Genomic DNA, 13,911 nt, shown 5'->3' with positions numbered 1-13,911 from the left:
GCTGCATGGGCTCTGGTCCAAAATGATGTGTGATGGTGCAGAACCCTAGGCTCCATTAGCCAGCTTGAGCTTTAACTTTGTATTGTGGCCTGGAATGCATTCATCTGGCTGTCCATCTCTGGCCCCCTCTGTCATGGCTTCTTACTAGCAATCAGCTACTTTTCAAATTGGAGGTCAGTGTTAGTTCAGTGTGTGATTATATGCTCCAAATTCTGCTCCTCACCACACTGACTCCACTAATACATTCGTTGCTGTGCCCCAAATTAGATTTTCTTTTAGACATTAGCGTCTTTTTCCATGTCTTGGTGTATTTGTAGAAATTGGACTAGATAATAAACAAATTGCAGAGTGGTGCCGTATAACCGTTCAGCATTCAGACTCAAATTCAGTCTGAACATCTCCTTTAGAAATCACTTTGAACCCTGTCTTGCCAGTTTTTAGCCTGCTGGTTGGTGCCACACTACATTTTGTTGTGCAGTGTGCTTGAGTCTGACAACAGCTTTGCCTCTACAAGTACATCTAACCTCAGCAGCCATGCTCGGAGTTTGATATCCCATTTCATACCCAGGTGCAACCCACTGTTATTGCTGTATGAAATCCCCCTGTCAGCATCTGTGAATGTCAGACATTCCTCCCTGCATTCATGTCTTGTACACTTAGTGCTTATAAATACCTGATTAATGATATTACTCAGACCTGAGAGACTTGGAGTGCCCCCACCCTTCAGGCAAGGAATTAGACCAAATTAGACACCGGGGAGAGACTATTTTGATGCATTCCTCCAAAAGTACCTCAAGCTATATTTACCCTGTTCTCAGTGTGAAACATAAGACTTTAAAGATGTTGATCTTAGCTTGATATTTAAAAAGCGAGGAGATTACATCCTTCATGGTTTGGAAGCCTACAGCACTGACTTATACTAAGACATAACCCTCCTGCAGAGATGGTAGCGATTCATCATTTTGCCCAAGATAATGCTACTTGATTACAGCAAAAATCATAATCATGATTATTTTGGTCAGTATTAAGATCACAATGATTAAACATGATTACTCATTTACTTTGGAGACTTCATGCAAAGAAAAGGGGTGCGCTTGATTAATAACACAAGGCTCCAATGTAACTTTTTTCACCACCGTCCCAAGCCATCTTGAAATACCATCTGAACCATGAAGTAAATGCTGGCCATCCTAATCATAAAGGATTGTTTTTTTATTCTACAATACAATTATTTGCTTAATTAAAAGTGTTGAATGGCATGAATAAAGCACCACAGAAATTATTAAATTATAAATTAACTCACATTTTACAAAAACGTGTTACATTTACACATATATTGATTTATTCATATCACATGCTTTCACTCAATAGATCCATAAAGGTTTTATGTTTTGGTGGTTAGGCCACCCATAACACCTGAAAGCATAAAATTCCACCAACACTTTGGGACGCCATTATAACTGCTGCTGCAACAGGTAAATTGCTGTCAGATGTCGCTGTCGTGGTTCATCATCTCCAAGCGGCAGCCTCCAGGGCTGAGAAATAGAGCCAACATCTAAGTGCCAAAAACTGCAGTTCCTCAAATGGCCACTTGAGGCTGGCTCCAAAAGGAAGTCAATCCCCATAGACCCTGTCATAATGCCCAACTTTACAGCAGAAATTAAGGTCTGGCACAAAAAAACAGTGTTGGTCTCTCCAACTAACTTCAATATTCATGACAACTGTACAGGACATTAAGGTTTTATATAACTCACCCATTTTATGAAGGTATATAACTCACCCATTTTATGAAGGCTCAAAATTACGCATCATTACGTGTGGGGCTGCTTGAGTGACAGTCTGTTTGCAAGGCGTCGCTACAGTCTATGAGTCAGATCCAGCCCTCGCTCCTACACAGCTTCACTCTCTCATCCAAATATTGTCACTTCTGGCTCCAACCAACCAAGATCACGTGGTCAAAATGCCAAACTCAAGCTTCAAAATGGCAGTCCACAAATGATGGTTTATGTGGTGGCTACCTCCAGTATTTTATCCAGTCTATGATCTACTTGCTGTGTGTGCGTGTGTCAGGAGTATGTTATGGTTTAATTATCACAATTGCAATTCTGTAGGCGAGGTTTATCTTTTGTCCCGTTTCTCTGTCCCCGAGACAGCGGGACACCCTTAATTTAGAGTCTTCTTCATGAAAAAAAGGGGAGCATCATTGCTAAATGAAATGTGACACAATAATCTGTTTATCTCAATTGTCTTGTTCTCGAAACCATTGGAGGCTAAAATTGTTATTCTGAGTTACATTATCTTGTAGTCGCATTTCCCTCTTGTGATGTTCCACCAGTACAGACATGACACAGTCCTCCAACTCCACTTTACCTTGTCTTAAACCAACTCACCCAATGTCTCAACAGCATAATGGCACAATCACAGCTAATACCAGATGTGACTTTGGAAAAAAATCCTGAGTAATGAATGCCAAAGTACGTGGAAGAGGGGGGGACTAATTTGCAGCCTCATGTCCTGCTGGAGGAGAAAGTTGGAACGCACTCCTCACAGCACTGTACATGACTGTTTGCTTGCCAAATGGAAGCTGTAAAAATCTGGTGCTGCAGCCTCACCCTTTAGTGTTCCTTCTTTGTGGGTGTATCGCATTGAAATTACAGACCACTGTGCCACACAAGATTAAAAAAAAATTGTCATTGTGATACGGCCCTCACAGCATCCACACCCTTCTCTCAAACCATCATAAGGGATTGTCTACATAAAGAGAACAAATAATATATTGTTGTGGAATTCAGTGGGGGGTGAAACTGCAATAATCAGTCCCACTTTCCCATTGTATCACTGTCCTGGAATGTATGACAATAGGCTGTGCTTTATAATAGGCGCTCCACTTTTAAACTTCACTAATCCACCAAGGGTTATTTTACAGTCTCACTGACTCATTCAAACACCTGCCAGGGTGTGATTATAACAAATTCATGTTTAATTGCATATTTTTTTTGGAGTAACAGAAAAAAAATCTGAAAGTTTAAAGTTTACATAGTGGTAAAAAGGCTTCTAAGCATGTAACTGTTCTTGTTTTGTGTCTGGGTGCAGGAGCTTTAGCAGCATTAGTGTAGCTAAGTTTGGGAAGAAGAACAGGAAACGGTCACTATTCCAACTATCAAAGCCAAATCCCAAATGTGAACCAGCCTGTGAAGCTAAATAAAGCTAGCAAGTCACTCCAGTGCTGTGGCTGTTGTGCAGATGCAACCCAACTTTCAATAAAGCCACGTGCTATTGATTAGGGTGGACGCCATGTGGCCTGGCACAGTAGCATATTTTTTTCTTTGAACTTATTTTACCCCACTATCTCTACATCACCCCCCAAAATATCCTGGAAAATTCTTAGAAATAAAGATGTTATGTAAGTTGAGGGCTTGTTATTGTAATTTGGAAGCTTACAACTTTGTGCCTTTTTGTTTTCCAGCTATGCTTTGGCAGATGAGGCCTACCGATCCCTGAGGGACCAGGACAAGGACCAGTGCATCCTCATCACAGGGGAGAGTGGGGCTGGGAAAACCGGTATGTAGCCAAATACTAACTCCTTTTTATCTTGGAGAAAAAGTTTGGCTTTTTTTTGAAATGGGGTTGTATAAGGTACCTACCCATAGTCAGTGTAATACCTACAGTAGATGAAGGTCAGCACACCCCAGGTTTGGAGCAGCAGGCAGTAGTACCACCAGGGAAGCTAAGCAATGTCCTGCTGTGGACGGGGGTGGCAACAAAACATATTTTAGCAACCTAAAACAATCAATATCACTTTAAGTGTATGTTATATTTAGAATATTTTCACTACTTTACCTTACCATCAGACAGCCCTTTCCAACAGGGAACTGATCTAACAATTAAACTTACCTGTTCTCCCTCTGTAAAGCCAGACTCCACTGACAAAAACCATCATCTTACCTCACTGATCACGGGAGCTGCTGGTCTACCACTGCCTCAGTCTTTGAGTTTGTTTGTTTGATTGTGTGACTTTGGTATTTTTAAGAGTTAGTTTGGATTCACCCAATAAGACAAACAAACTAACCGACTGAGGCACCAGTAGATTCCAGCAACCAGCAACTCCCGTGTTCAACGAGGTAAAATTATTGTTTTTGTCAATGGAGTTTGGGGGCTTTGAAGAGAGCGATATAATGGTTCCAGAGTCGTAAAGGGCTGTCTGAAGGCAAGGTAAAGTGATGCAAGTCAAAATATAGTGTACATTTTAACTGTTGATGATTTTTTTTTTTTTTTTTAGGTAGGACTTTTGTGTAAGTGGCTAAAAAAGTTTTCTGCTGCCCCTGTACAATGCTTTTTTTCCGTGGTGGTGCTTCCAGCCGGCTTCTCCAAACTCAGGGCAAACTGACTGTCATCTACTGTATGTAACACACTTACTGTGTCAAATAACCTTGCTTCAAAAAGTCTGAACTATCCCTTTAATGTCTGCGCATTCCAGGCAAAATGTAATTCTCTGTGTCAGGCAATGTACTCTCCGGTGTAGCATCACCCTGCTTCTATACTCCATTACACACATGCATACCTGGGGTCTCTTTGGCACAAACGCACACCTTAAAGCTGCTGATATTAGTAATGCATCCGCTCCTGGTTAAAAAAAATCTTTATTTATGTAAAGTCAGGCAAAAAAAAACACTTCTAAATGATCCAAGAGCATCTTAGCTAATAGATACCAGGTTAAAAATGCGCCATCAGGTCTTCCTGTCTCTTCAGCTCTTCTTGTTTGTAGTGCTGAACATAAGTTTGTTTTAAGTGTAGTCAAAACTTGTTTTTAAATGCTGCTGTAAGATAAGGGTTGTTATGTATAAAGCCACAGTTCAGATTTAGATCAGTTGTACCTTTTTGTAAAGGCAGCTTGATGCCAGTTTTTTGAGATCATGTTGGTACATGAAATGTGACTCTGTCATTTCCATGACCTGTATATGAAGTAGTTGTAAAATGATAGAGGTAGACAAATCAAAGTAGATCAGCAGCATACAGATGGTTTCCTGGTTTACAGCATTCACTCTTTTCAGATAAGAAATGTAAAAGCTCACATCAGACTTTTGTGTTGGAAATCCTTTATTTCTGTTGGCTTTTATAATACAGTGGCCATGTTCAGGAGCAGTTTCACATACCTTACAGAAACCCAAGAGGAATGGAATTTCCTGGTCTTTGTTGGCATTGCGATGTCGCAGGTAAAAGCCATATTGAGTTGGCAGAGCACAGACTATGGAAAGCAGTTGCATTTTACTCATAAAATACTTTCCTGTTCAGTAAAGACAAAGGCAAACATTCATACGTAGAGTTTTAAACTTTGACCCTTTGCACTTGGTTGCATGACTGAGTCAAGTATACAGTAATGACTTGTGGCACTTTAGCCTTGAATCCTTGATAACTTTTTCCATGAGTCCACTCCAAAAGCATTTATAGCACTGTACTAGTGGCTAGACATGATGTTGGTGTGAACTGCACCGTCAGCTTCAAACTCATACGCTGGATTTGCATGTGTGCAGCAGACTTTATGTGTGGGAGTGATTCGTAATCACAGTGTCCATTTGGTTCCAATTAAAACAGCCATCTGGTTTTAATCAATGGGTGAGCAATATTGGAAAAAAGTATCAACTTTAACTATCACAGCATTATCTCTTTTTTTATGAATACCTACTAAAGTCATGGATATCATACAGCAAAAAGGTCAAACTTGTCCCATTCTCCCATTAACTTATCACTCAATTAGACACAAAGGCAGTGAAGACAAGAGAAATGCCAAAATGTTCATTCAAAAATAAAAATAAAATTTGTGTATAGCTTTCCCACGGGACAGTTCATCCCAAAATCAAAAAATGCATATCATTCCTCTTACCTGTCCTGCTATTTATCATTCTAGATTTGCTGTGAGTTGCTGAGTGTTAGAGATTTCGGTCGTACTTCTCTTCAGTATCATGGACCGAGATGGCACTCTGCTTGAGGTGCTCAAAACGCCAAAAAAATACATTTGTAAATCTCAACAGAAATGTCTCTTCTCAGAATTCATGACCAGGTTACTCAAGATAATCTACAGACCTTGTTGTGAGCAGTTTCACACAGGAACTATATTCTTTCTACTGAACCACACCCAATGACTGAAACGGAAGCGTGCATCTACTGCTTGGTGACCTACCAACACTAAGTTAGCTAACGTTACAGCCAAGTAACAATCTCTGGGGCTGATAAATGAAGAGAACGTGGAAGTGTCAAAAAATGCAGTTCTTCAAATGGCCACTTGAGGCTGGCTCCAGAAGCAAAGCGATCTCCGTAGACCTCATGTTAAAATGCTGGACTTGACAGCAGAAATTAGCATGCCTGGTACAAAAAATGGTTTGGGTCTCTGTATCTAATTTTGTCATTTATGAAAACTGTATGGGGGGGATGATTTTTAAATAACTCACCCGTTTATATTTGAGCATGGCTTAAAGTTAGGCATTTTTAAGTGCGGGGCTCCTTGAGTGACCCCACGCTCCTGCACAGCTCCACCATCTCGTCCAAATATGTTCACTTCTGGCTTGAAAAAAAAAAAAAAACAAGATGACACAGCCTAATACTGAATTCCAGGCTTCAAAATGGGAGTCCACAAACTAATGGGTGACATCACGATAAGTAGTCCATAATTTTACAGTCTATGGTTACAGCTCAGCTGAGGAGGACGCCATTTAATGTTTACATCTCGCACTGTCATGAGCACAAACATGTTACCTAGTCATCATTTCTGGAAAGAGACATTGCTTTTAAGTATGAGAATGTAGAATGTATTTCTTTGGTACTTTGAGCACAGGAAGCCGAGTGCCATCTAGTTCCATCATAGTAGAGATAAGGCAGCCTAGATCTCCAACAATTGGCAACTTACACCAAAACAATCTAGATGAATAAATAGCACCCCAAGTATGAGGAAAAATATGTGTTTTTGATTTTGTGGTGAACTGTCCCTTTAATCTATTACCCAGCCCTAACTTTGTCTCTTTGTGCACTGCTGCGCTGAAGCCATATCCATTTCCTCTACTGATAATATGATGCACTGTTTTCATGCTGTTGATGGCTTTGTGCTATCGGCACATTGATCCCTAGCTGGAGCCTTCCCTGTCGCACTTTGGCAGCAAACACCAGGAGCCATGAAGCCACGCAACCATTTTAACAAAAGCTACTGTCGTCACTGTATGAGGTTGTCAGTCATATAATAGAATTTCAGTGGGGAAATGCAGTGATAGAACAATAAAAAAGACAAAGGACAAAGGAATTGAAAGCACATTACAGGCTGACATATCATGTTTTGCACTATGCACTAGCCTTTATTTGGGTTCTCTCAGCCTCTCATGGATATTAAAAACCCCACTCCAAGAAGCTGTTCAGCCAAGTCGAGGAGATAAATTTGGATTTCAGTAATCTCATCGGCCTCAGAGCTTTGCAGTGGAATAAGGCCATCAAAAATGTGCCCAACCCATCGATATGGGTCATTGACTTTCATGTCTGTTACTTGTGCTCCGTTTCGCTGCAGTTTCTATGGGAGCAAGGAGCTGTGACGAACACTATTATCAGATGCCAGCAATAGCATACAGGAGACATAACATAGTTCTACTGTCTGCGAGAGATTACTGAAGGAGTTTATTTTGCCACCCTGAGACATAAAGCAGTGAAGATTAAGCAAGTGTGTACCTTGTTACTCAGCAGAACACTGACTCTTGATATCTGTGTTTTTTTGCACCCCTTCCTCTACCTAAGCAAAATGTATGAGCATGTCTGGAGCTGTTTGTGTGCCAGGCTCATCAGCAGTCTGTACCAGCAGTTACTGTCAAGCTCTTTTCTATCCCTGCTTGGCACATAACACACATCATCAGTTTTGGGTCACTGTCATCTCACTGGACAGGAGAGATGATCCCGATGCCAGCAGTCATCCTACAAGGCATTTCGCTTGTCTCAGACTGCACAAGATGATGCCTTTTGAGCCTGTGTCGCATTTCTCATCCAGAAAATTATTTTCGGGAACACACTTCACTCACAACACACTCTCTCAGAGTCCCTCGCATCAGCTTCTGCTCTGACACAAGACATGGAGGAACAGGGATCAGCTCTGTCGATCCAAATTAAGTCATGTTGCTTCAGTGCATCCTCTTGGTTCACGGTGAAATCAGTCACTTGAATGATGATAACATGATGCAATAATGGTCAACTGAACAAAGTGGGTCTACATTATGAGGCCTCCTCCTCTGTACCCCAGACTAATGAATGACCAACACCCTGCCCTGATGGGTGTCCGGGGAGATGAGGTAAGGGGGAATTAATGGGGAATGGTGAGATGGGTGGGCACATTGCACTTGTTCCTCTGTCATGTCTAGCAAAGTCTTTAACCTAATATTTATCTGTGTCTTGTGCGTGTGTTCCAGAGGCCAGTAAGCTGGTGATGTCATATGTGGCAGCGGTGTGTGGGAAGGGCCAGGAGGTGAATAAGGTCAAGGAACAGCTGCTGCAGTCCAATCCCGTGCTGGAGGGTGAGTGAGCGCCATTTACACTCGAGCTAATCCAGTGGCTGGATCGTCTGAAGTTCACAGTAGAGCTTTGATTCTCTGCCTGATCCCGATTGGGCCCGACCCAGCCTGCGGGGCTCGGGCCGGGCCGTAATTTCTCAACAATCATCCAGACTTGGATCCAGTTGGGTTCTCACCAGTTTCCAGGTGTTAGAGCGTTCTATTTCCATAGGAGTTAATGGACCATTAAGGTTCACATTCACTGGGCTTGGTGTGCTGCTGCTCTGTCTCCAGAGTACGTTGTGCCACTACGAGAGTGTGGTGCTCTGAACCGAATGCTACGTTCCAACAGCACCCCAAATTTATGAAAGGTCCAGCTGCTGTGGTTCAGGCTTGTGTCGGGCTTGGGCAGAAACTATATAGTAGTGTCTGGCCTGATTTTTTTTATTTTATTTTTTTTTTTTGTTTGTTTGTTTTTTGGGGTTTTTTTTTTTTTGGGTTGATCAAAGCTCTAGTTCACACACTTAAATTATATTAATATATTTATATTGTATATTTGCAGCCCTCAGCTATCTGTCCTCCACCCTGCATTAGTAAGCTATTTAATGGAGTTTTATGACAGTCTTTAATATATTTTCTTCTTTTTATTTAATACATTACGACTGGAAAAATTCATTTCATCACTGCGAAACCCCTGATAGTTTCCTATCCAACACAATAAGTCACACAGCAACTGCAAAACATAACTTTCAGATGTAGCACGCAGACACTGACAAACACATAAACATGGAAATTTTACTGTCACACACAAGTGAGCTGATCAGCAAAAATAACTCCAGGAGCCGTATAAATACTGTGTGTAACACACTCTTTTTATTTCCTCTCCTTCTCTACATTACACACACACACATACACACACACACATTCTGTCTCAATCCCACAGCACAGTACTGGCACAAGAACAGCTGTATTTTAATTGGGGGCAGTGGACAGGAAATGCCCATGAATGATGAAGCCGTATGCCCGGGTTGAGTCGCTGCAGAAAAACCTGCACATCTGCAAGAGTTTAGCTCCCGCCAATCTAATTGCCCCAACACTGAAAGAGAGGGAGAGGGGAGCACAGTGACCGTGCTACAACACAATGTGTCTGTCATGCTTGCGCTCTCTGTGACTTTCTGCTTTGCTGTTTTCAGAACCTTTTTTTTTGGATTTCATTCTTTGTCATCCAATGATGGACATAAATGCACATTAATCTGCCGCCATCAGCAATTAAGCAGTCATGCTAATAGCCCGCTGAAGCATGACACATTAATGGAATTTTAATGCAGAAATGTGGCTAGAAGCAAAATGAGAGAGCTCTGGATCGGAAAGTACTAATTTGTGCACATATCACGAGGCGTGCAAGTGCACACGTGTTTGTGACACATTTTTATGATCACAAAAATTCATACTTGACAACACTGCATTTACACATCCTGTTTGTTAGTGTTTGTTTAAAAGCACTGGCGCATATTGAAGCACTTTGACTTGAATGTGGTGTGACAGCAAGGTTCAGCCTTTCCTAAGCCTGGAAAGCCCTGGTGCTTTGCTTAATCCATATAGAATTATGAGGCTTCATCAGTACAAATAGCTTTGACATCTAGCCCGTTTATGATTGACAGCTAGCCAGAGTGAAGCACAATGTTAAGGATTGTAAGTATCATTTGGAATATTTGTAAACAAGCTTTGATTTGTTTTGATATTATTGGTTATAAGTTTATACTAGAGGGATTAGCATGAATTATTCATCAGTTGCAATGTTTTCATCATTTCCCATTCTGTGTTTTCCTCCTTTTCAGCCTTTGGAAATGCCAAAACAGTGAGGAATGACAACTCTTCCAGATTTGTAAGTATCCTCTTCACAGCTGATAAACAACTAGTGTTGTTTAATTAGACGTTTGCTTCTCTAATGAGGACTTATTTGCTAAATATTATGCACAGCTTGGATGTTCTCATTCAGACTTCATTCAAACTAGTGCATAATCCGCCACTTTCATCTATGTTTTCCTCTTTCCTTCAAAATATGCCCACAGTGTTTCTTAATACCCCACTTTTATGTCCCTGTCTCTGCTTCTTTTAATTTCTGTACACCATGGATTTGTCATTTATGTGCTTGCGTCAGTCTGGCTCCTGCTAAATTGAACTTTTAGCAGGAGCTACAATGTTATGGCACTTTATTTACCTCACTGCTACAATTGGTTGAGCAGATCAGTTCTCATGACAGTAATTCTGTCTAGACACTTGCTGGCATTAAGTAACAGCAGCCTTTGTAACTGCTTGATGGTTTAAAGCAAAGGCCTGCAGGAGTTTGTGCATATGAACTGGTTTGAAGCGCACGAGATGTCAAGACTGATATTTCTTGTAGACACATGTCTGTAAGTGATGCATGTTAGTACGTGTTTCACTGCAACATTAAATAACATCCTTTCAGGGGCTCATGTCACTTGTGTGCTCTAATGTCTTTCCCACATAATGTGAAGACATATAACTGTTCCTTACACCAGCCCACGCACCGCATCAATTACAACAGGCCTTGCTCGCTTGATATACAACACTCGCACATGGCAAATGGCCTTTGTAAAATGCACTTTACATATGGCTTACAGGACAAGGCCTTTGCCCTACACGGCTGTTCATCATCTGCAGAGTGTGGTCAGATGCTGATGCAAACCAAGCACACTGGACTATCAGTTTGCCCTAAGCAGCAACCTCCTGGGTGGCAGCTCTTCTAATGGCCACTTGAGGCTGGCTCCAAAACAAATTCAATACCCATATACCCCAATGTGAAAATCATTGACTGTATATAAAATAATGGAAGTAGTTACCGTGACATCACCCATCTGTTGTGAAGCCTTCAGTTCATTTCAGCGTCTCCATCTTGGTTATTTTGATGCCACAAGTGACCATATTTGGACAAGAGGGTGGAGATATGGGAGTGAGAGGTGGATCTGACTCAGACTGTAGCGATACCTTGCAGACAGCCTGTCACTCAAGCATCCCTGCCCTTAAAAATGCCTAGCTTTTAAGCCTTAATAAAATCTACATGTGTAAGTTATATAAAATTCACCCCCCATACAGTTTTTTTTTTCCCCAGGCTGTAAACATGTTTATTTCTGCTATAAAGTTGGGCATTTTAACATGGGTGTCTATGGGGATTGACCCTCTTCTGGAGCCAGCCTCAAGTGGCCAGTCAAAGAACTGCACTTTGTGGTACTTCAGTGTTGTCTTTACTTTCCAGGAGGTTGCAGCTTGCTTAAAATGCCCAACTTCGCAGCAGAAATAATCATGTTTATAGCCTGGGACAAATAGCTATATATCCTGGTTTCTATAGATAAATTCCCCATTAATGACAAATGAACTTTGCCTGTTTAAATTTTATTAAGGCTTAAAGTTTTGTACAATTAAGGGCATGACATTTTTGAGTGACAGGCTCTCTGCCGATCGGTTTCTTAGGTTCTCAGTCAGATCCACCCCTCGCTTCTCCACAGCTCCACCCTCTTGTCCAAATATGGTCACTTCTGACTCCAAAAATCCGACATGGCAATGGCCAAAATGCCAGACTCATGGCCTCAAAACAGGGGTCAACAAACCAATGGGTGATGTCACAGTCTATAATTTGTCCCTTGCAAACTTTAATACATTTGCAGAGATTTATTTTCTGCTCATCTGTCAATATAACAAAATTGCACTTGTTGACAGAAAGATGAAGAAATCTGATATTCACTTCCATGGCAGAGATGGCGTCATAACAATGATTCAGTGCTTAGACAGATCCAGAAAACGAGTTATTTCCTGACAGTGCCAGTACGAAAGATGACGGGTGTGTTTTCCCATGAAGACATTCTCACACTTGCTGGCTCGGTATTTTTGGGAAGGCCTCATCCAGCAGCAGCAGCAGCAGCAGCAGCAGCAGCAGCCTGATTCAGTTTCCTCCCTTATGACAAGACATTGCATCAGATCACCTCTATCACACTACCACTTGTGTTCATGTTGATTTTTCTAACTAATATGTGTATCTAGCTGCAAATTTGTCAAACAGTGAGTCAGTTTATGTGAGAAACTTCCAGTACATCCAAAAGTCCGATTGCAACACAGCGTATGGTGCCATTAGACAGAATGTTTGTTTTAGTGGAAACTGGTTATACCAGCCAGTAGCCGCTAGCAGGCTAACTGCCAATGTACTTTCCCCAATCCTAATTTCAGATTTCCTTTTTACACTACATTCAGTCATCTACCTACAATGGAACATAGAAACACATGCCAGTGCTCGGACTTGCAGTTGTAACAGAGAGTATTATAAAGGATTATGCCCCTGATCTGTTTATATTTAGGTAACCTTGGTATAAACCTCTAGACAAGGACTTCAGGCCTCCCCACTGGATACCAGTTCATCAGAGTGTCATCATTTTATCATCGAGTTTTGACTCAAACTGTCAGTTCATTTTGCTGAGTGCAGCAGGCTTATTGAGTTTGGCTGGAGCCCACTCACCAGTGGAGCTTGGCCTGCTCTGAGGACCCGTCTGCTATTAATACATCAGAGGGGAGAGGAAAAAAAATCAAACACACAGGACTCTATGTTCAAACATCCAAGTTTCAGACAGAAGGGAAGAGGGAGCCTGAAATGCTTTGTTTCAATCCCCCAGAAGTAAAAAGAACTTGGCATGGTGGGGGGGCTTTCCCTCCACAGAGGCCAGTTATTTCACAGCAGTTTATGATTGACGGGTAGTGCTGTATCTGAAGTTGAATGGAAGATGGGATGTAGAGATCCTCACTGTGACCTGAACTGAACTCATGAGCTGAGTTTTGGACCTGGCTCACAATGTACAGTGTATGTTAAAGTTATGCAAGTTCATTCCTAACTGTCGCACTCTGATCCACAGGGGAAGTACATGGATATTGAGTTTGACTTCAAAGGAGATCCTCTGGGAGGAGTCATCAGCAACTGTGAGTAGTATTGACCCCCCCAGAAAAACCTTAATATAAAAAATATCGGCCATATTTTCTTAATCTATGTCATATTCGTCAAATTGTGTCATCTTCTTGTCATGTCCTTACCAATCTGATACCGGTTTGTCTCTCAGCAGCAGCTCAACAGTGCAATTAAACATAAGTATCTGCTGTTTATCTTCATAAGCAGTTTAAGCTGTTCAAATGTACGAATTGTTAAGGTATGGTTGCGTATTTTTGCCATAGCCTAAAAAAGAGACGAATGCTTTCTTGACACCAATGTCACTCCCAGACCGAACAGAACGCAACCCTCCACCCACTGACTTTCTTTCCTCAGCTCTTTTCTCTGTTATCTTGCCTCCGTTCACATTGTTATGTCTGCGCCGATTTCTCCGCCAGAGGTCACAGAAAC

At 41.5% G+C, this 13,911-nt stretch overlaps 1 protein-coding gene across 6 annotated transcripts in view; it reads left to right on the top strand.

Annotated features, from left to right (window-relative positions):
• myo1b (myosin IB) overlaps positions 1-13,911 on the top strand; it is a 78,589-nt gene that overhangs the window by 32,342 nt on the left and 32,336 nt on the right. For all 6 annotated transcript variants that reach the window (XM_049593758.1, XM_049593754.1, XM_049593755.1 and 3 more), the window contains 4 exons: positions 3,467-3,561; positions 8,433-8,537; positions 10,352-10,398; positions 13,433-13,496. In XM_049593758.1, coding sequence (XP_049449715.1) covers positions 3,467-3,561; positions 8,433-8,537; positions 10,352-10,398; positions 13,433-13,496 — 311 coding nt within the window. The remainder of the gene's footprint in view (positions 1-3,466; positions 3,562-8,432; positions 8,538-10,351; positions 10,399-13,432; positions 13,497-13,911) is intronic.

The sequence above is a fragment of the Epinephelus fuscoguttatus genome, linkage group LG13 (assembly GCF_011397635.1).
Source record: "Epinephelus fuscoguttatus linkage group LG13, E.fuscoguttatus.final_Chr_v1".
Taxonomy (NCBI): Eukaryota; Metazoa; Chordata; class Actinopteri; order Perciformes; family Serranidae; genus Epinephelus; species Epinephelus fuscoguttatus.
Note: the sequence above shows the minus strand (reverse complement) of the source record. Positions and strands in the feature narration are given on the sequence as shown.